At 35.2% G+C, this 17,588-nt stretch overlaps 1 protein-coding gene across 8 annotated transcripts in view; it reads left to right on the top strand.

The window, feature by feature from the left end:
* The window catches only part of Fas2 (neural cell adhesion molecule fasciclin 2), a 184,206-nt gene that overhangs the window by 149,848 nt on the left and 16,770 nt on the right, over positions 1–17,588 (top strand). For 6 of the 8 annotated variants that reach the window (XM_022063216.2, XM_022063222.2, XM_022063221.2 and 3 more), the window contains exons 2-11: positions 2,142–2,316; positions 3,017–3,174; positions 3,652–3,917; positions 4,670–5,061; positions 5,846–6,011; positions 6,648–6,881; positions 7,204–7,345; positions 7,763–7,891; positions 8,772–9,040; positions 9,905–10,094. In XM_022063216.2, coding sequence (XP_021918908.1) covers positions 2,142–2,316; positions 3,017–3,174; positions 3,652–3,917; positions 4,670–5,061; positions 5,846–6,011; positions 6,648–6,881; positions 7,204–7,345; positions 7,763–7,891; positions 8,772–9,040; positions 9,905–10,094 — 2,121 coding nt within the window. Of the gene's footprint in view, positions 1–2,141; positions 2,317–3,016; positions 3,175–3,651; positions 3,918–4,669; positions 5,062–5,845; positions 6,016–6,647; positions 6,882–7,203; positions 7,346–7,762; positions 7,892–8,771; positions 9,041–9,904; positions 10,095–11,134; positions 17,371–17,588 lie in introns of those variants that run through there. The other 2 variants (XM_022063223.2, XM_087344981.1) reach the window with 2 other exon arrangements.

The raw sequence follows: 17,588 nt of genomic DNA, 5'->3' as shown, positions 1-17,588 counted from the left end.
TGAGTCTGTGTGATGAATAGGAGAAACTGGTCCATTTCTTTGCTGCTAATTTTCCAGTATTACAATATGTTAGGTGTAATATCACTGTCACATATAATCTAAGAATGTTCATCATAGAAGTTTCTGATATGTTTATCTTCATACATAAGTTTAAATTCATAGACACAAAAGGACTTATTGTTTAATATTATTCCAGGATTATTTAGCGATTAAATATGCTTACATAAATCGTGTTATTATCCGCGCACATACCATGCCACATCGTCCACAAATCTCATACGGACTGCCCTGGAAGCGAACCCGGGCTTCCTTAAATGTTTTCTTAAACAAGCTTTGTCTTTAGATGTTTAAGACAGTCGATGAACTGACCGACGCACTCTGGAGCGTTTTAATATTAAGTGTTGTAGAATTTCGTAGAATGACGTAGATAAATGTTTGTTCATTGATTACAACGCAAACTTTGTTTTGTTTTTCTCCCTTAAGAGCTAATATTCTTGTTACTTTCTAGGTTTGAATTTATTTATGCTAACCTAACTTTGGTTGTAAACAGCGGTGGGCTCAATTCAATTTCATGGATGCGTGGCCGACTGGCATTCAGTGGTGTATACGACGAAATTGGTCTCAGCAGTTCGATAATTACCCAGGGGATGCTAGGATGAGTGAGTTCTGAGCTTTCGTCGAAATATTTGGGGCACAGAATTCTGCCTGCTTCTTCCTACAAATTTCCTCCCCGTTTCGCCTTCCACATACGTATTTACCATCTGCATCCAGAAGGAAGGTTGATTACTTTTGCTGTTATGGGAGATTTCGGTACTAGTAAGGAAAATAAGCAGACTTGACTTTCTTGTGATTATTTAGTTTACATCCAAACACTGACTCAACTTATCGGCAGAATTGTGTTACGTAATTATACACGCCATTATAGCGTTCCGGTCGCTCATATCACCATAAAATTTCACGTCAGCTGAATCAAATCCGCACCCCGCGACTTATTTTAATTTTACCTTCCGTCCTATTCCTGTGTGTACTAAGTGGTTTTTTATTTTGAGGTTTACCGACTTATATTATCTGACCCAAGAAGGCTAAATGTCTATTACGCCATGATGTGATCTCGCTAAAACTCAGACCTTATTTTTCTGTGATGTGCCCACTAAACTCTGTCTGTGCTCTCAATCCAGATGTTGGAAATACATCATACACCCCCATTAAAACTTTTGCAACTTGAATAAATGGATGAGAGCAGAAGCCAGCAAACAAAAGAACTGAACAAAATTAGTTTCCTTTTGAATTGTGTTTCATAGGAGCGTAGTGTGAGTAGAAGACTATTAGAATTTAAATTCAATAGACAATTGGTATATATTTTCTGTCCTTGCATATCTGTAATTTATGTTCTTGAAAATTTTGCGAGACTCTGAACCTGATAAATATGCAATATTTTGGCTGTAAAAATTTTCATGAATATTAATCTTTCCATCACTTTGCATTTATTGTTACCGCTGTCTAATCTGAATGTTGGTCCCAATTTCCATAAAACTGCATTTCATTAGATTATTTCCAGACTAATGGCACTGCAATTAAGAAAGTTATAAAAATGGTTAGAACTTTGCTGTCAATGAAGTGAATGCTTTACATAGATACATTATGTTTTTAAGACGGTTGCAAGAATGTTATAAATTGTTTTCCCACTATAAATATGTGTACTTCTGTCTGAATTTTGTGTTATTCAGCAATATGCATGCAACAGGAATATGATTTTTTATGGAGGGTAGTGAGTTTTGACTGATCCGGATACTGATTTATTCCACTTCGGCAAATTTATTGAAATTTTGCTTATGATGCATGCATGGTGATACTGGCTAGAATATACACACGTCGCCTGTACTAAGTAAACAGAAGGTACAAGGCGATTTTGTGAGAAAACATCGACCAGTCAGAAGTTGGCGACGCTAGTAAAAGCATGTGAGGCGTTACTGGGAGCATTGTTCACCCTACATCTGTGTGGAATTACTGAAATTTAAACTGTACGTATAGAAAATTTGATATGAAACACGATTGATTAAACATGGAGGTGCAATAAACATATACAGGTTTAACCTGAAACCAGTTGAACCAGTTGGTAATTTAGTTTGCGTTGTTTCCAGAAATGGTACTGGGGACACCTGAACTCAGGATCCTGCCATCACAGCCGACACTGAACCGGCCCATCAGTCAGAGCATGTTGCTCTCCTGTCGAGTTGATGTTGAGAATAAGATATTGGTCACCAATCTACAGTGGTATGACCCCACTGGTAGGGTCATTGGGGATAACACTGACAGGTTTGTGCATTGCTGAATTTTAAAATATTAAATGATATTTAGTCTAACATGGTTTAAAGATTTCTGTCTTCTGGGTTGTTGCGCTGTGTAGTCTGGTCGATGTTTACCAACGTTTCAGAGGTCATACTGCCTCCATCATCAGAGTATGAAGATTTCTGTCTTCTGGGTTGTTGCGCTGTGTAGTCTGGTCGATGTTTACCAACGTTTCAGAGGTCATACTGCCTCCATCATCAGAGTATGAAGATTTCTGTCTTCTGGGTTGTTGCGCTGTGTAGTCTGGTCGATGTTTACCAACGTTTCAGAGGTCATACTGCCTCCGTCATCAGAGTATGAAGATTTCTGTTTTCTGGGTTGGTGCGTTGTGTAGTCTTGTCGATGTTTACCAACGTTTCAGAGTTCATACTGCCTCCGTCATCAGGGCGATGAATGTGCCAATTGGATGGAGGGGAGCTCCCCTCATCCAGTTGGCATATTCATCGCCCTGAATGAACCTTCATATTTCTTAAAAAGGTACAACACAGCAGGGGGAGGATAGACTGAGTTGGACACGACCATTGTTGTGGTATTCGGTGATGGCAGGAGGAATTAAATTAGATTCGTATGATACAGCATTGTGGAGTTGTTAAAAATATGCTTTTTATTTATTTTGTTGTTGAAAATGTCCTTATAGGACAGTTGGTTATTTCTGTTTGTTTTCCAGTTACAGTCTAGAAACAGGAATGCACATAGAGCGTATGCCTGATGGCTTGTTCCTCATATTTCCTATGCTACAGGAGAGGCATGCAGGAAACTATACTTGCACTGCAAAGTACACTAACACAGAGGAGCTGTCTAAGACTGTGAATATCAAAACATTTGGTAAGTCCATGTTTATTTTGTTTCATTGAAAGGGATGGTTAAGCAATATGGGAGAAGGGAAAGATATAGGTATGAAAGATCTTTCCTTCGATAAAAGACTCTCGAGTTACAAGCCGCATCAGGTGGATGAGTGGTGAATAAACCATATCTTCTGGGGCCATCAGCGAGCGTGCTACAAAGGATCAGATTTGTTACGCAACAGCCCTGAGGATGAGAGCAGAGATTGTTCTCGAAACGTTGGCAGAATATATGGTTTATTCACCACTCAGCCTCTTGACACCGCTTGTAACTCGATAGCCTTTCATCAACTGCAGTCGCCACGAAAGCTTTTCTTTATACAAATCTTTCCTTGTTGAATTTCAGTTATGTTTTCTTCTTATTAATATAATTTTATGAATCAAATTAACTGGGAAAATAATATAAAAAATATCATTTAGCAGTGAGTGTTTTAAAATTATGAACCTTCTTGTGATACAGTTGCCATAACATGGGAAGATGCCCCAGAAGAGCAGTACCCTATTCTCATGTCAGATTACAAGGTACGGTGTAAGGTGACAGCAAAACCAGCTCCTCTGGTAGACTGGCTGCAAAATGGTGACCCAATAAAGGTTGGCGGCCGTTACATTATTGAAACAGATGGTTTACTCATTCAGAATGTAACTGAAGCTGATGATGGCATGTACACATGTCGTGCTATTGTAATCGACACTGGTGAACTTTCAGAGAGAAATATTCGTGTTGAGGTAAGTATAACTCATGTGAAGCATGTCTGAAATGATTTCTTTTTTGCCATTAATTAATGAGTGTTGTTAAACCAAAAATGAAATTTATGTATAGGAAGGATTCTTTCTACACTTTGGTCTAAAATATTTGTTTGTTTGTTCTAGAATGTTTGTTTGTGGGCCAGTTTTAAGGCTATTTGCACCTATCTACAGTTTCATTTATAAAAGGAAAACGTTTTGGTAATGGATCATATTTGAGAGAGACCAATGGGAAAGAAAATTACTTAGTAATGTGCAGATAAAGGAGTAATTTTAAAATCCATCATTGAGATTTTGTGAGAGAGTGAACTATCTGATAGTAGGATCCATCCATTTACTTTTGTGACGACATTTATGAATTTTATAAAACACTTTGATTGTCGATTCTGTAACAGCAATAATTTATTAACAACTTGCCTTGTGATTGTCTTTTCTAAATTTGGAACGGGAAAATGCATATTATTTCAGTTCAGTTCTGTGATATTTGAAATAATGCAGATGATTTTTTTCTTCTTCAAAACACTTTATAATGATGAAAATCATCTGCATATAAACATATTTATTATTATACCAAGTTATTTGTGGCTGTCCCTAGGTTTTTTGTACTATGCAGTATTCCTGAATTTTTCACTTCCACTTCTACCCACTGTCAAGGTTGTGTGTCAACAGTATTGATTGAAGCCAGGTTTGTGATTTGAAATTCTCATGTAGCAATTATTTTCTGTTTCTTATAGGTCCACATACCACCAAAATTTGAAAAAATGGAATCATCAGTGACAATGGTAGAATCTGAAACTGCGTCAGTGACGTGTAGAGCACATGGGAAACCTCCACCAACATTTATGTGGATCAAATCATCTACCCAGCAAGATTTAACAACTGCTGATCGTTTCTCTGTGGATAGACTCACAGGCGTGCTCACAATCAGGGATGTTTCCAAGGATGATGACGGAGGGTATAAGTGTGTTGCTACAAATGCTGCAGGAAAAATTGAGCACGCTTTGAAGATAAATGTTACTCTGAAGCCTCGTATTGTCGCATATAAGAATATCTCCATCCCGACTAACAAACAGGCAAGACTTTCCTGTAGTGCCTCAGGCAGACCTATGCCCACTGTTACCTTTAGGTAAGGATGATAAAAGTTAACAAGACTATAAAGGTATGTTCCATACCAGAATACATGCATGCATTCTTTGCAAATTTGGGATTATTAGAAAGAGATTATACCAGTTATCGAGGGTAAGTTTAGTTTTAAAATATACTTCAAGTCGTAAGTATACATCATAAGGCACATTAGCTCAGACTTCTATGCACAGAGTCACAGGATTGAATTCTGTTTTCTTCCGTGCAGCTTTCATGGTTTTATTTTACATATTACAAAGAATAATTTTCCATAGTTTGTATTTTCCAAATATGTTTTCACCATACACCAATGTATGGCCTTACTGCAAGTGGCATTAGTATTTACTCCTCCTCACAAGTATGTTCTTCCGTAGTGTTGGTATTACCAATAGTAGAACATTCAAAAGCACAATTTTGGGGCCATTCCCAGTGGCATGACACCTATACCAAATCTCATCCTAATCTGTCCAGTAGTTCTGAAGTTGAATTGTGTGGACAGACAGACAAACAGACACACATGATCAGCTTTGTAGGCATTTATTCCATGCACTTCATGTAAAGAATTAATATTGATGATTATGATAGTAATTATAATGTTGTTACGGAGTTGTACAGTTGATGTGCAAGACGCAAATGTGTAGATGCAAATTGGTAAAAGTATTTCAGGTGATAGGTGATGTACCATATACTGAATAAAATGTTTTTAATTAATGCTCTGGTAAGTTGTTCTTACTCATTTTGTGTATTACACTGTAAGTGGCATCAAGTATCCTGTTTCTTACTTTCAGAAAGTTGACGTCATCTGACAGATTTGTGCTTGGAGTTCAGAAAGATGATCGCATTGTTGTGGAGAATACTTTAGATATTGAGAGAGGAGAAACAGTTGGTTCCCTTATAATTTCAAACATTCTTCGTACTGATGATGGCCTGTATGAATGCATTGCAATAAATGAGGCAAGTTGTTAGGTTATAATTGTCTATTATTTATTATGCTCACTTATATACATATTTTTATAACTAGTTTAAGAATGCAGAAAACATATAATACTCAATTCACAATTGACCTTGACTGCTTTTGTCTGCATACATGGATTGGCTCTTTGCAGAACCCCCAAATTTGGGAGTCGCAGATAAGTAGTTGTGAAAGACACATAGAAAATTTATTTTCTTGGCAGGATATTCTTCTATGATTATAAATATATGAGAGGTTTTGAGTTATTAGGACAGATTGTAGTGAAATTTGTTTCAGATTCCATTTATGTCAATTAGAAAACATATTACCTTATGTAAAGCTGTTCTTGTTGGACATTTGTCTGTTATCTTAATTATACAATTATGAGACTACTGCAGTATTTCAAAAGGTGCACTGAGTTCAGTTCTTGGACTAGCTCAACCAGGGCTCCAACAGATAGGCTTTCTGTCCTCTTTCCCCTTTTTATGTGAAGACAAGCAAAAATACAGCTTCCAAAGCATTATAGTGCTCACATGATTTCATAGTTTAGATGGTGGACAAAAGAAGAGTGTTATTTATTATAATATATCATTGTCGGACACCTTTAATTATTCACCTTATTATCTGATCCTTCTCAGGGAGGTGTGGCATTCAAGAATGGTCATCTGACAGTGGAATTTAAGCCTTCTTTTGCAAGTACACCAATGCATGAAGCATGGAGTTGGCACAACAACCCTGTGAACGTCACGTGTTTGGCAGAATCAATACCTAATGCAACTATTACATGGCGTCTTAACAATATTGAAATTAATGAGAAGTTTGTTGATATGAATGTTCGGAAATTTGGTGAAGGACCATGGAGTTCACTGCAGGTGAGTGAAATAGTTTTTAAATAATGTTTGTAAAGAAACGGTTTGAGAATGTGAATGAGGCTCATCTGGCTTATGATTACAGTAGATTCCGGTTAATGGGGCCAATGGATAATCGGGACAAATCTTAAAGAACAGACCTTTTTAACTCTTTATGTGGAGCTTTGTTTTGTCTGGGAAGTCAGATGGGGGTCTACTGCTAAACTGCAAACCTTGAGCTGAATTGGTTTTATTTGACCAGGTCCCTTTGGTATTGTAAATAATGCATAGTATATAAAAGCTGGTTAATGCCTGACCATAATCAAGTAATTTAATAATATTTCAGATAACACCACTTGACAGGAAATACTATGGTCGCTACACCTGTAAGGCAGTAAATCAGCATGGGTCAGCTGAACATGTGATTGTTTTGAAGGAGGCTAAACGTCCCTCAGAGATCTTGCAGGCCAAGCTAGATGTGATCACTGGTAAATGGAGTGTATTAATTCTTTGTGGCAGTTTTTCAGAAGTAAAATTGTCTTGATATATTTAACATATTAAATGTTGTTGTAGCCAAACTGAGGAAAAGTTTTAAAATAATTTCAACTTGAGAAATAAGAGTTTCCAGCTTTAAATTTACAATTAATGTTTTCCTGTCTGAGTTTTAGCTGTGTTCTGTAAGAAGATTTTTATAAGCTGATTTTCATGCACACCAAGAGATTACACAACCAGCAAAATATTAGATTTTAAAGAATTCTTTGCTTAGTTTTCTTACAGAGGTTTCTGTTATAAGTGTCATTAACTTTTGTATAAAACTGTTGTGCACTAGGCTTGACAGTATAAGAGTGTGTTCACTTATGATATCATCAATGATTCTTTGTATTGCCAACTTTGGTATGTTTCAGCAACCACAATAACTTTCTCTTTCATTGGACCAGCTGACAATGGTAGTCTTCCCACACGAAACTATGGTGTTCTGTACAAGGAAGCCAGACAGGATTGGAGAGATGCAAAAAACAAAACATGGCCAATTGGTATGGATACTTTGCTCAGTAAAGTCTGATAAATTTCATTATGAATTTTTATGGTCACCAACCATGTTTTAGTGGTGGGTATAATGAAGCAACTTGTCTACAGAGAATCATATTGTTTGTAGATTTCTACAGTGACCAGATATGTAGAAGCTAATAAAGGATGTACCCTCGTTACTTATTCTACAAATTGATTTGTTTTATGTAAATTGCAACATGGTTTCTTGACTGACAATTAAAGTAAATCTAATTTTTTCTTTTTCCCTTTAGATCTGCTCCTTAATCACACTTATGACCAATCACTCTCAGTTAAGTGTCAATTTGAAATATGGGTTTCTGCAATTATTAAACAAGCATAAATTATCAGTAATATAGGCATGCTGTTTCAGTACTATAGAATATAAACATCTTTAATTAAAATTATTGTGGCATAAATGGTTATGTGAAATGAGCTTCATTTGTGATTCTGGGGCAGTTTTTGCCTTTAATTAACAAACAATGGAGCACGATTCTTCTTGGAAAGCTAGTAGTATGCTCAGCTAGTTAAATAAAACTCCCCGCCTTTCATAGATCCCAAAGGTTTATTGCTAGAGCTTGCCACTGATTCTTGTTGTGAGCCAGATGAATCCAGTCCACATCCCCCAAACCATGTTTTCCTAAATTTGTTTTAATATTATCCTTTCATCTGAATCTAGATAAGTTTTTGTATGTTTTCATGTAATGAGTCTTCATTTCATGATTTTTTCCTCTGAATGATAAGAACTATAAAAAAACTGACTTTTACTGCAAACTTTAGATGTGGACATAATGATACCATAAATATAACTTCTCTTAAATATGCTGAAAGGAAAGGCTACCAACAGATTTGATGGTTTTTGTGCAGATTCTCCTTACATCCTGGAAGGGTTGGAGCCACAGACAACATACAACTTCAAGTTTGCTGCTCAGAATGATGTTGGGTTTGGGGATTGGGCGGCCCAAGAACATCTCACCATGCCTAAGAGATCCTCCCCAGAAGAGCCTCGTATTCTGACAAACACTAAAGAAGAGGGTGTTGTCATGTCACCATACTCAAGTCGCTATGAGCTTACGTGGAAAATTCCTGCTCACAATGGTGAACCCATTGATCAATATACCATCAAGTTCTGTCGAGTAGGTGAAGTCAAATTCATTATGTAACACTTTTATGAGTGTACTTGGTTGAATGGGGTGTGTGTGCATTTTGAATATTTATGCCATTTTGCTCCAGCTAGTATGCCTGTATTCTTACATTTGCTTTGATTTTGACTGCCTATCATATGATGCTGTATTTGGCTATTCAGTAAATCTAAATTTAAGTTACATATTATTTGGATTTTCTACTTAGGAATTAAATGAAATAAACCTAATCTTCATTATGGTTGTATTTGTAATCAGTAAGCTGAGTCATGTAGTATGTTATGAATATAAACGTTTGTAACAGTTATTGATTACTTGTACTAGTACAATGTTCCACAACGTTTTTTTCACCTGCAGCATGCCTTACTTTATCAAAGGGGGGTCAAAACTAAATATTTATGGTTATAAATATGTATCTACTTATAAATCTTTGCAGGCACATGAAAATATTACATACTTTGGATACAACTATCCATATCAGCCCCATGTAGTTCTTATCTTACAGTTATATGAAGCTCAAATTGAACTTTGTTATATTTGTTGAAAGTAGTTCATTTATAAAACGTTTATTTTGTGAATAAATCCTGTAATTTATACTTAAAAAATGTTACAGCTACTATTTAATGAAGTATGATATATTTATGTTTATTAGCATTGTCAACAGTGGATGTCTCTGCAACAAATGAACATCAGGAAAATTCAAATTCATAAAGTACACATTTAAAAGATTGGAGTGCACCTTCTTCTCATTTCAGACATTAGTGGATGCTCATACAGACATATTTATAATAATTTTCTAATTGCATATTTGTATCAGATGAAAGGGACTATGTAATAATAATGACTCATTGAAAACAGGTCAAACGGGTAGATGGAATGTGGACAGAGATGGGTTATCCATGTGATTCAAAGGACATCTCATCTACAGAGAACACAATGTATGTGCTGAAGAATCTCGTTCCTGATGCATACTACAAGATAGAGCTTCGAGCACACAATAAAATTGGTTTCAGTTTGCCCGGGGAGGTTATCATCAAGACTGCCAGGGGTAAGTACACTTTGAAAATTTAAGCAGAGCATTGTAGATGAAGTCTGAAAGTTTGTGATGATGCATAATGTCCAGAAAACAATTTGCTTCAGAGCATTGTACATGATGGGCTGGTGAATACAGGTGGATGGGACAGTGATTTCAGTCATACATTATGGATTCAGTAGAACCATATAAGATTTTCCATTACATGTGTATGCACAAGAACTAATGTGGGACTTCAAATTTTGAGGATACCATTTTTTTGTAAGATGCAGGTAGTTGAATTATTTAATTTAAATTGAGGTTTCTTTCATAATGGTTTCAATAGCTCTTTGTTGTTTCCATACACTTGAAAATAATTCTTTTGGTCTCAACATTACATTTGGTGAAGCCATTTGCAGCTTCTGGTATAAAATATTTCTCCATTTCTAACACAGGACACAGGTAATAAGTTAGTGAAACTGTCTGACAGAACTACAACAATTTTTGTTCTTTAGATTTTTTTAATATGTGTATGACATTGCCCTTTGGAAATTTACATTTAAGTAAGGAATGAAATTGTAGGTAATAGATACTCATACATGATAACAATTACTATGTGACAGCCATGTTGACCTGAAATGTTACATATGGTCTATAATTTTTATGGTGACTTAATTCAGTGAAGTCTTCATAGGCATTCTGGGCTTTGTAGGCACTTCAGATCCACGGTGATGAGGACTGAGACAGCTCTCAAAATGTCAGTTGTGGCCACCTTATGTGGCTAATTTCCTGTGAAGACTTATACTTATTAAAACTGAAGTAATTATTTTACAGATATTATACCTTTGCATTCTTCATCATATTTGGCATCCATAATTGATGTACATTCACAAAGTTCTTCAATATTTTAATATGCAAATTAATATTAAAAGTATAGGTATGTTTGTTTCTATTATATGTATGCATTGTTTATATATGTAATTTTTGACATCTTTTTTCCCTCCCCTCCTTTCCAAACCTCTTATCCAACTTATTTATTTTTAATTGTTTTTGTCCCATTTATCTTTGCCCCATAGATCACAGCAATACAGGTACTTATTACGACGGGAACACGTCCAGAGCAGGGACTACCAAAGTGTTATCCTTGTATCTCTTCTTAATAGCTGTGAGCCTGGCATTGCCACAGCATTCTTGCCTAAGTGCCACCCACTAAGATAGGGAGTATCTTTAGGCTGCAATTAGATTATCAAATCGTACCTTCCCTTGTTAAACTTTCCCTAACTAGTGGTGCAATGTCACCAGTTCTCACAGTGTGAATGGAGCTGCATGAAGATGCTACGAGAACAGCTCCTTGTAATACAGTTCATTGGTTGTTGGGAATGTGTGTATAAAAATAATTGATAGATCTGCATAGGGCAATACAAATGTAGCTAAGGGCAGAAGTGGCAAGTGTTGGAAATGTACTTGTATCCCTGTTAGCTATCGTCAATGGTGCCATCTCTCATGTTCCCTTTGGATGAAATATTTCTCTTGCAGATAAAGCTTGCAATATAATATGAATTGTAATAATAGTTGTGGCATTTGATGATTGTCAGTCTTTGAAAATTCACAGGAAACGAGTTTTGGAATTGGGTTTGTGTCCAAGAAACATTTTTTCTCATGTGGAAGTTACAGATGTATCCTATGTAAATGTTGAGACAAGGCCGTATCTGTCTCTGGGAGTTATGCACAAGAACTATTATATCCTCTTACATGTAAACATTTGTCATTATTTTGTACTCTTGCTGGTGTTTGAACTAGTTTTCTTGGGTTGTAAGTGCCATGAAATGGTGTGCCTCCCCACAAATCATCCTATGCCTTATTCCATTCCTTCATTTCTGAACATGACTACTGCATTATAATATTTATACAAAGACTGCTATGAAACCAGCAACTATTTGTTAGTTGGTTAAAGCACAACATGCATTGCACTAGCACTATATTTCCATAGCAATTGCTTGAAAGAGGACCAGCACAAGATACATTAAAAAGTTGTACAAGACTGGCTTTGAAAATTCAACCTGTATAAGTGAAAGAGGGAACCAGTTCAAGAGAATGTGGAGTTGTGTGTATCCAGGCAGACTTCATAATTTTTTTATTATCTCTGAAAGCTACAAGTACTTTTTGAAACTATATAAATTTTGATCTTAGGAGCTCCCTGTAACTGATAAATCAATGTAAATTAAAAGCTGTATGTTATAATAATTATATTACCAAAATTAATGGCCTAAGAAGTAAAGATTTAGGAGAGAATCTCTAGTCTTTAGCTAGCAGGAGAAATATTTTAGACAAAGTGAGACCAGTGTGTTACACAGTTTATAAGACACAGGGAACCAGTGGTATCTAGTGATCATCACTGGCTTTGTCATAAAGACGGTCAATTGTCATGTTTTTATTGGGCAATATGAAGGTGATTGTGGAAGAGAAGTTACATACAAAGAAAAGTGATATTTTTCTCAATACAGATATACATTTAGAAAGGTTTTACAATGGCTGGAACCATAAGTATATATGGTACAAGAAGAGAAATAGTGTTCAGTGTGTTTCATGAGGTGTAATTGTGAATATGACAGGACCAAGTGAATGCTTAATGGTGCTGAAACACTCTATAATGTTGTGTTCAGTTGGTGATTGTGTATGGCAGTTCCTGATAAGGAGGGCGTATTGTCAGTGTATTTCAGAATTCTCCAAACTCATGGGTTATGATCGTATGGTTTTTGTCTTTAAAATGTCTGATCTAATTAAAGTTTGTAAAAGTTCATTACTTTTCTTATGAAGCTTCACTGGGACATAACAAGAGCCAATCACAATGCAGGATGGGGACAGCCTTTAGCCAAAGCCACCAGTTGCAACTTCACAGCAATATGAGACATTTGTATCACAAAGAGTTCAATGCTAACATATTTTACAATTTAGCTGTTGGTAATCTGTCCTGAACCACCTCACTCAGCTATAAGATGTATTTGGCAACTCCTGTTAGCTTGGCTCCGTACTGTTTGATCCGGCTGAAACCAGCCAAGAAGCACACTAATACAGTTGGCCACCCCACACTTCCACCCTGTTGCGTATTGTTCTTCTGATTGGATTTTACCAAAGCTTCATGAGAACAGGAATCTGTAGCAACTATTTATGCATATACTGTTAAGAATGTATAACTTTCTACAATTCAGATGTAAAAATCACATTTTTGGCAATGTTTTATTAACATTCTGCATTTGAAACTTGTTTCTAAAGTTCTTATGTTCATATTACCGTGATCCCACCGGTTTGGTACAATTAATAATTACTGGCAAGGCAGACTGACTGGACAAGCAGCAAACAAGTGGCATGCTACATCAAATTAAAAAGGTGTTTTATAGTGTGTATGTGGCAGTAAGCTTAATTTTAATTGTATTGTAATTTAGTTCACACAATGCCTTTTATGTTTTGTTTTTCCTTTTTATTTCCTGTCAGGAATCTAATGCCGTGGGCCTCTGGTTAATTGCATGTGGTTCAAGAATGAGAGTGTACAGGGGTGTTATGCTTTGACAGCAGTGGCCATGTGAAATGGGGTGTGGACAGTTGTTCATATGCACACACTAGGCAGTTTTTTGGTGTAGAGTCAAATACAGTATTATCAGTATTTTTCATATGAAAACAGTGTTATTGCGATTTTAACTCTTCTTTTATTCCATGTAAGAAAATATAGTTAATATATACAAAATGGTTTCATCGGTTGCTAGAAAACTTTCTGACATCTTGATATAATTCTAGCAGTTATTTTGCTGGTTCTTATAGTTTCTGACAATTGAAAATTGATCACTTGAAAGAAACATCTTCCATAAACTAAAGGAAACGTTTTTATTATTAATCTCCTTTGTAATCTTATCTGATTGTTTAAACAGTAGTTGGTGTCATATGAAAATGGATTAGTTGAGTGAATAGTCAGTAAATTGGTCATCATACTGAATGCTGAGTCTTACGAGTCATTCTTTTAAATGTCTGAACGAATCATGCTATAAAAATACAATTCTTTTAACATATAGGCACATTCCATTGCAGATTAAGATTGCAGTAATTATATTTCTTGTTCTTAAAGGTTTTTGAGTTCTGGAATTAATTTTTGAGTCTTACAGATGAAATAAAAAGAATGTTTTGAGTGTTGTAGTTGTTTTTTAGCCTAAGTTAACCTTCCTAACACACTTTCATTTAGGATATGTGGTATGCAATTTTAGGGTCTGCCACACAAAGGGGAGACTGATTGCTGAATACAGTGGCCAATCCAATAAATGATCAACTATAGCAAAGTTGACAAGGAAATTAAAAAGAAAAACAAGACAGTAATAATCATGTGCTGCTTTACTGTTTACTGTTATTTACTCTATATGTGATCACAGTTTTAATTAAAGTTACGAAAAAAGAATTCCACATTGTAACTACAGGTAGCCCTCGATTTACGCCGGGGATGTGTTCCTGGATGAACCGGCGTAATCGAAATCAGCGTAAATTGAACCTCTTTCTTTAATAATGTAAATCAATGGGAAGTCAATGACGTGCGTTCCCAGCACCCAAAAATTGACGAGTAATATAATGGCATTACATTTAAAGCTCTGAAATAACGTAAATAAAATAAAGGGAATTTAAAAAATATATTTTATACACTTACAGTCGGCAATTTGTTGGTCCCCACGATTGTCTGTGATTCTTTCATGTGATTGATGTGTACAGTAATGATACTTTAATCCCATGTGATATCAACACAGTCAAGAAGACATGCTATATGCAGTTTTATTTCCAATTCTGAATATGCAGATTTCTGTAGATTCTGTAGTTTTCTGGTTTTGTATTAGAACAGTTGTGGATATGTTGCGTGCACTTCAAAATGCACATCATTCAGAATAATTTAGTTGGCACATCCAAACTCCATATCAAAACCTGGCCACAGTTGTGAATGCATTTAGAATCATATTAAAACAACTCTCCATATGCATTTGTGCAATAGTCTTGTTACTGATATTAGCAGATACTGATAATTAATGTTTGTACAGTATTTATAATGCATATAGATATTTGTTGTAGGTTAGGTATTGTCTTTTGTGTTCAGTAAATCTTTACAATAGTTTAAATTCTAAATCAATAAAGAAAAGGTATGAGAGATAGGAAGCATGGCCATTGTGAGATATGCGTACAGCCAATTTTAGGTACGATTTGAGGTTCTCATGAGAGAGAGCATGAAGATGGCTGTCTTTTCGGTTGTAGCATTGTGTAATGTGGTAGAAGTTTACCAGTATTTCAGACGCAAACTTCTACCACACTACACAGTGCTACAACCTACAGGACAGTCATCTTCAGCCCATGTTTTTTTTTAACATGATTCCAGTATAGTAAATTGCTTCCCTTGTTGATTAAGAAATTAAAAGCAGGTAGATAATGTTACCTGCAAATTTCATTGCCTTTTATACACAATATCAGTATAAGAAGATTGTACCATTCCAAATATATGTGAGGATCTTTTCTTTACTTAACTGATGTTAGATAAAATACTTGTCACTTTTTTGTATTTTCTATTGTTTCTATAAAAATATTTTAAAATACTATTTGCCATTCATTGCTCTTTGTTTTAAATTATGGAAATCTGATACTTCATACATGTTTCTTTCTTGTTTATACAGTTATTACACTTGTTTTGGGGGTTCTAAAGGAATAATGGTATTCATCTAGTCATCTGACAATTTTGTCATAGTTCATGTTGGCATTTGTCTTGTGGAGAGCAAATTTTTTAGATTGTATTTCCAGGCAGTCTTCTTTCAAATAAAATACCTTTGCTTTGGATCAGCAGTGAGAAATGTAACATTCCGCAAATACTGTTTGTTGTAGTCTTGTTGTTCAAGTGGTGCTGTTTCAACACACAAGTTTAATGTATGCAAATGGGCAAATGTGATCAAAATACTATGTAATTTGTAGTAGAAAAGAAGAATGACTAGAACAAATATTGAGATGTGGTCCAATTTTAGAAGAACAAAAAAAAAATCCCTATCCACATTGGAGTGTATGGTCATCAGTCCAGAATATTGGTCTGGTTTATTTGTAAAACACCCCCCCCCCCCCCCCCCCGGTGTCCTAGCAAAATGCTGTTTGTCAGAATGTTGAGCTATCAGTGTACACCCTATATATGGAACCTGAATCACAGCTGTATTCTCAGGAGACAGTTTGTTTTTAGTGTGTAAGTATGTGCTGAAGGTTATAGTGTTATCTATTGTAAATTAAATATCATGCATTATACTGACATCAAACAGATTATGAACTATAAACTCTTTATTATTATCATTATTGTTATTATAGCGTATAGAATCTGACTGGAAGCAAAATATGGTTTACAGATACTGAAGTCCACTTTTATTGAAATTCATCACATTTCTGGGTGTAAATTGAAAGCTCTTATTTTTATGTGGGAAAATAATGCTTTAATGTTTGCATTATTATTACTCTTCCCTTATGATTAAAATTTTTTCCCCATTTTTTTTAATAAGTTTAGTTAAGTATAACTTGTTATAATGATTATTTCATGATATTATGAGTCATCTGATATTTGTATTTTTTGTGGAATATAGAGAAGAGTTCATCCGTTTTTATTGGTGCAGATCATTGTTATATGAAAGGCTTATGTAAAGTTAATCTGATTCTGACTGTAATTTAATTTTTCATACATAATGAAGTATTAATAATATGCATTGATTCATCATAGATATCCTGAGATGTAATATTGTGTTCCTTACCCCTATTTTCGATGGATGGTGAGTAGAAATAGTTTTATGTTTTTCATATTTTTGTTTCTACCATTAATTTGCACAGTAGCTACATGTTCCTTGTAGAAGTAGTTCTTTGAAGTAGCTAGACATCTTCACTTGTTACCCAAGACATGTTTGTATTTATGATTTGATTTTATATTTAGAATATATCGACCTTGTTTATCCTTTATCAACCATGAGTTGCTGCTTATGCAGCATCCAGCTGGCTGTATCATTGCAGTAGCATACCACTAAACTGTAAACCCCTAAGTTAAAGACTGGCTAGCAGCTCTATAGTATGGGGGTTAAAATTCCCCTATTTTCATATGATAAAGGTTAAAGAATTTGCTGCCAGGAGATTCATGGTGACATTCATACAGATGGAAATGGAAACTGCAATATTTTGTACAGTTCTTGGAAGAGCTGGTTTATGTGTATAAACTTCCCAAGCTGGGAGCTGTGTTTCTTGATTTAAATGTTGAAAATATATATGGAAGAAAACAATAGTTTATTTTGAGCTTCCTGAAGTTAACCATTTCTTTATTTCATAATAGTCTCCAGTGATTGGAATGTTTCCAGTGTAGTAAGAAATGCATGTGCCTCATGGCTGTTTTAAGTTCTCCACCATTGGTATCAAGTTTTCATGCTGATTGTATCTCAAGTAATATATATGCTGAAATTATCAAATAGTACTTATGAGCCAAACTGAATGAAAATGATTCAA

Source organism: Zootermopsis nevadensis, unplaced genomic scaffold (assembly GCF_977971745.1).
Source record: "Zootermopsis nevadensis isolate Lab colony 2312 unplaced genomic scaffold, Znev_1.0 Znev_ptg000008l, whole genome shotgun sequence".
In the NCBI taxonomy this organism is placed as follows: Eukaryota; Metazoa; Arthropoda; class Insecta; order Blattodea; family Termopsidae; genus Zootermopsis; species Zootermopsis nevadensis.
This window is presented reverse-complemented; position numbering and strand designations above follow the sequence as displayed.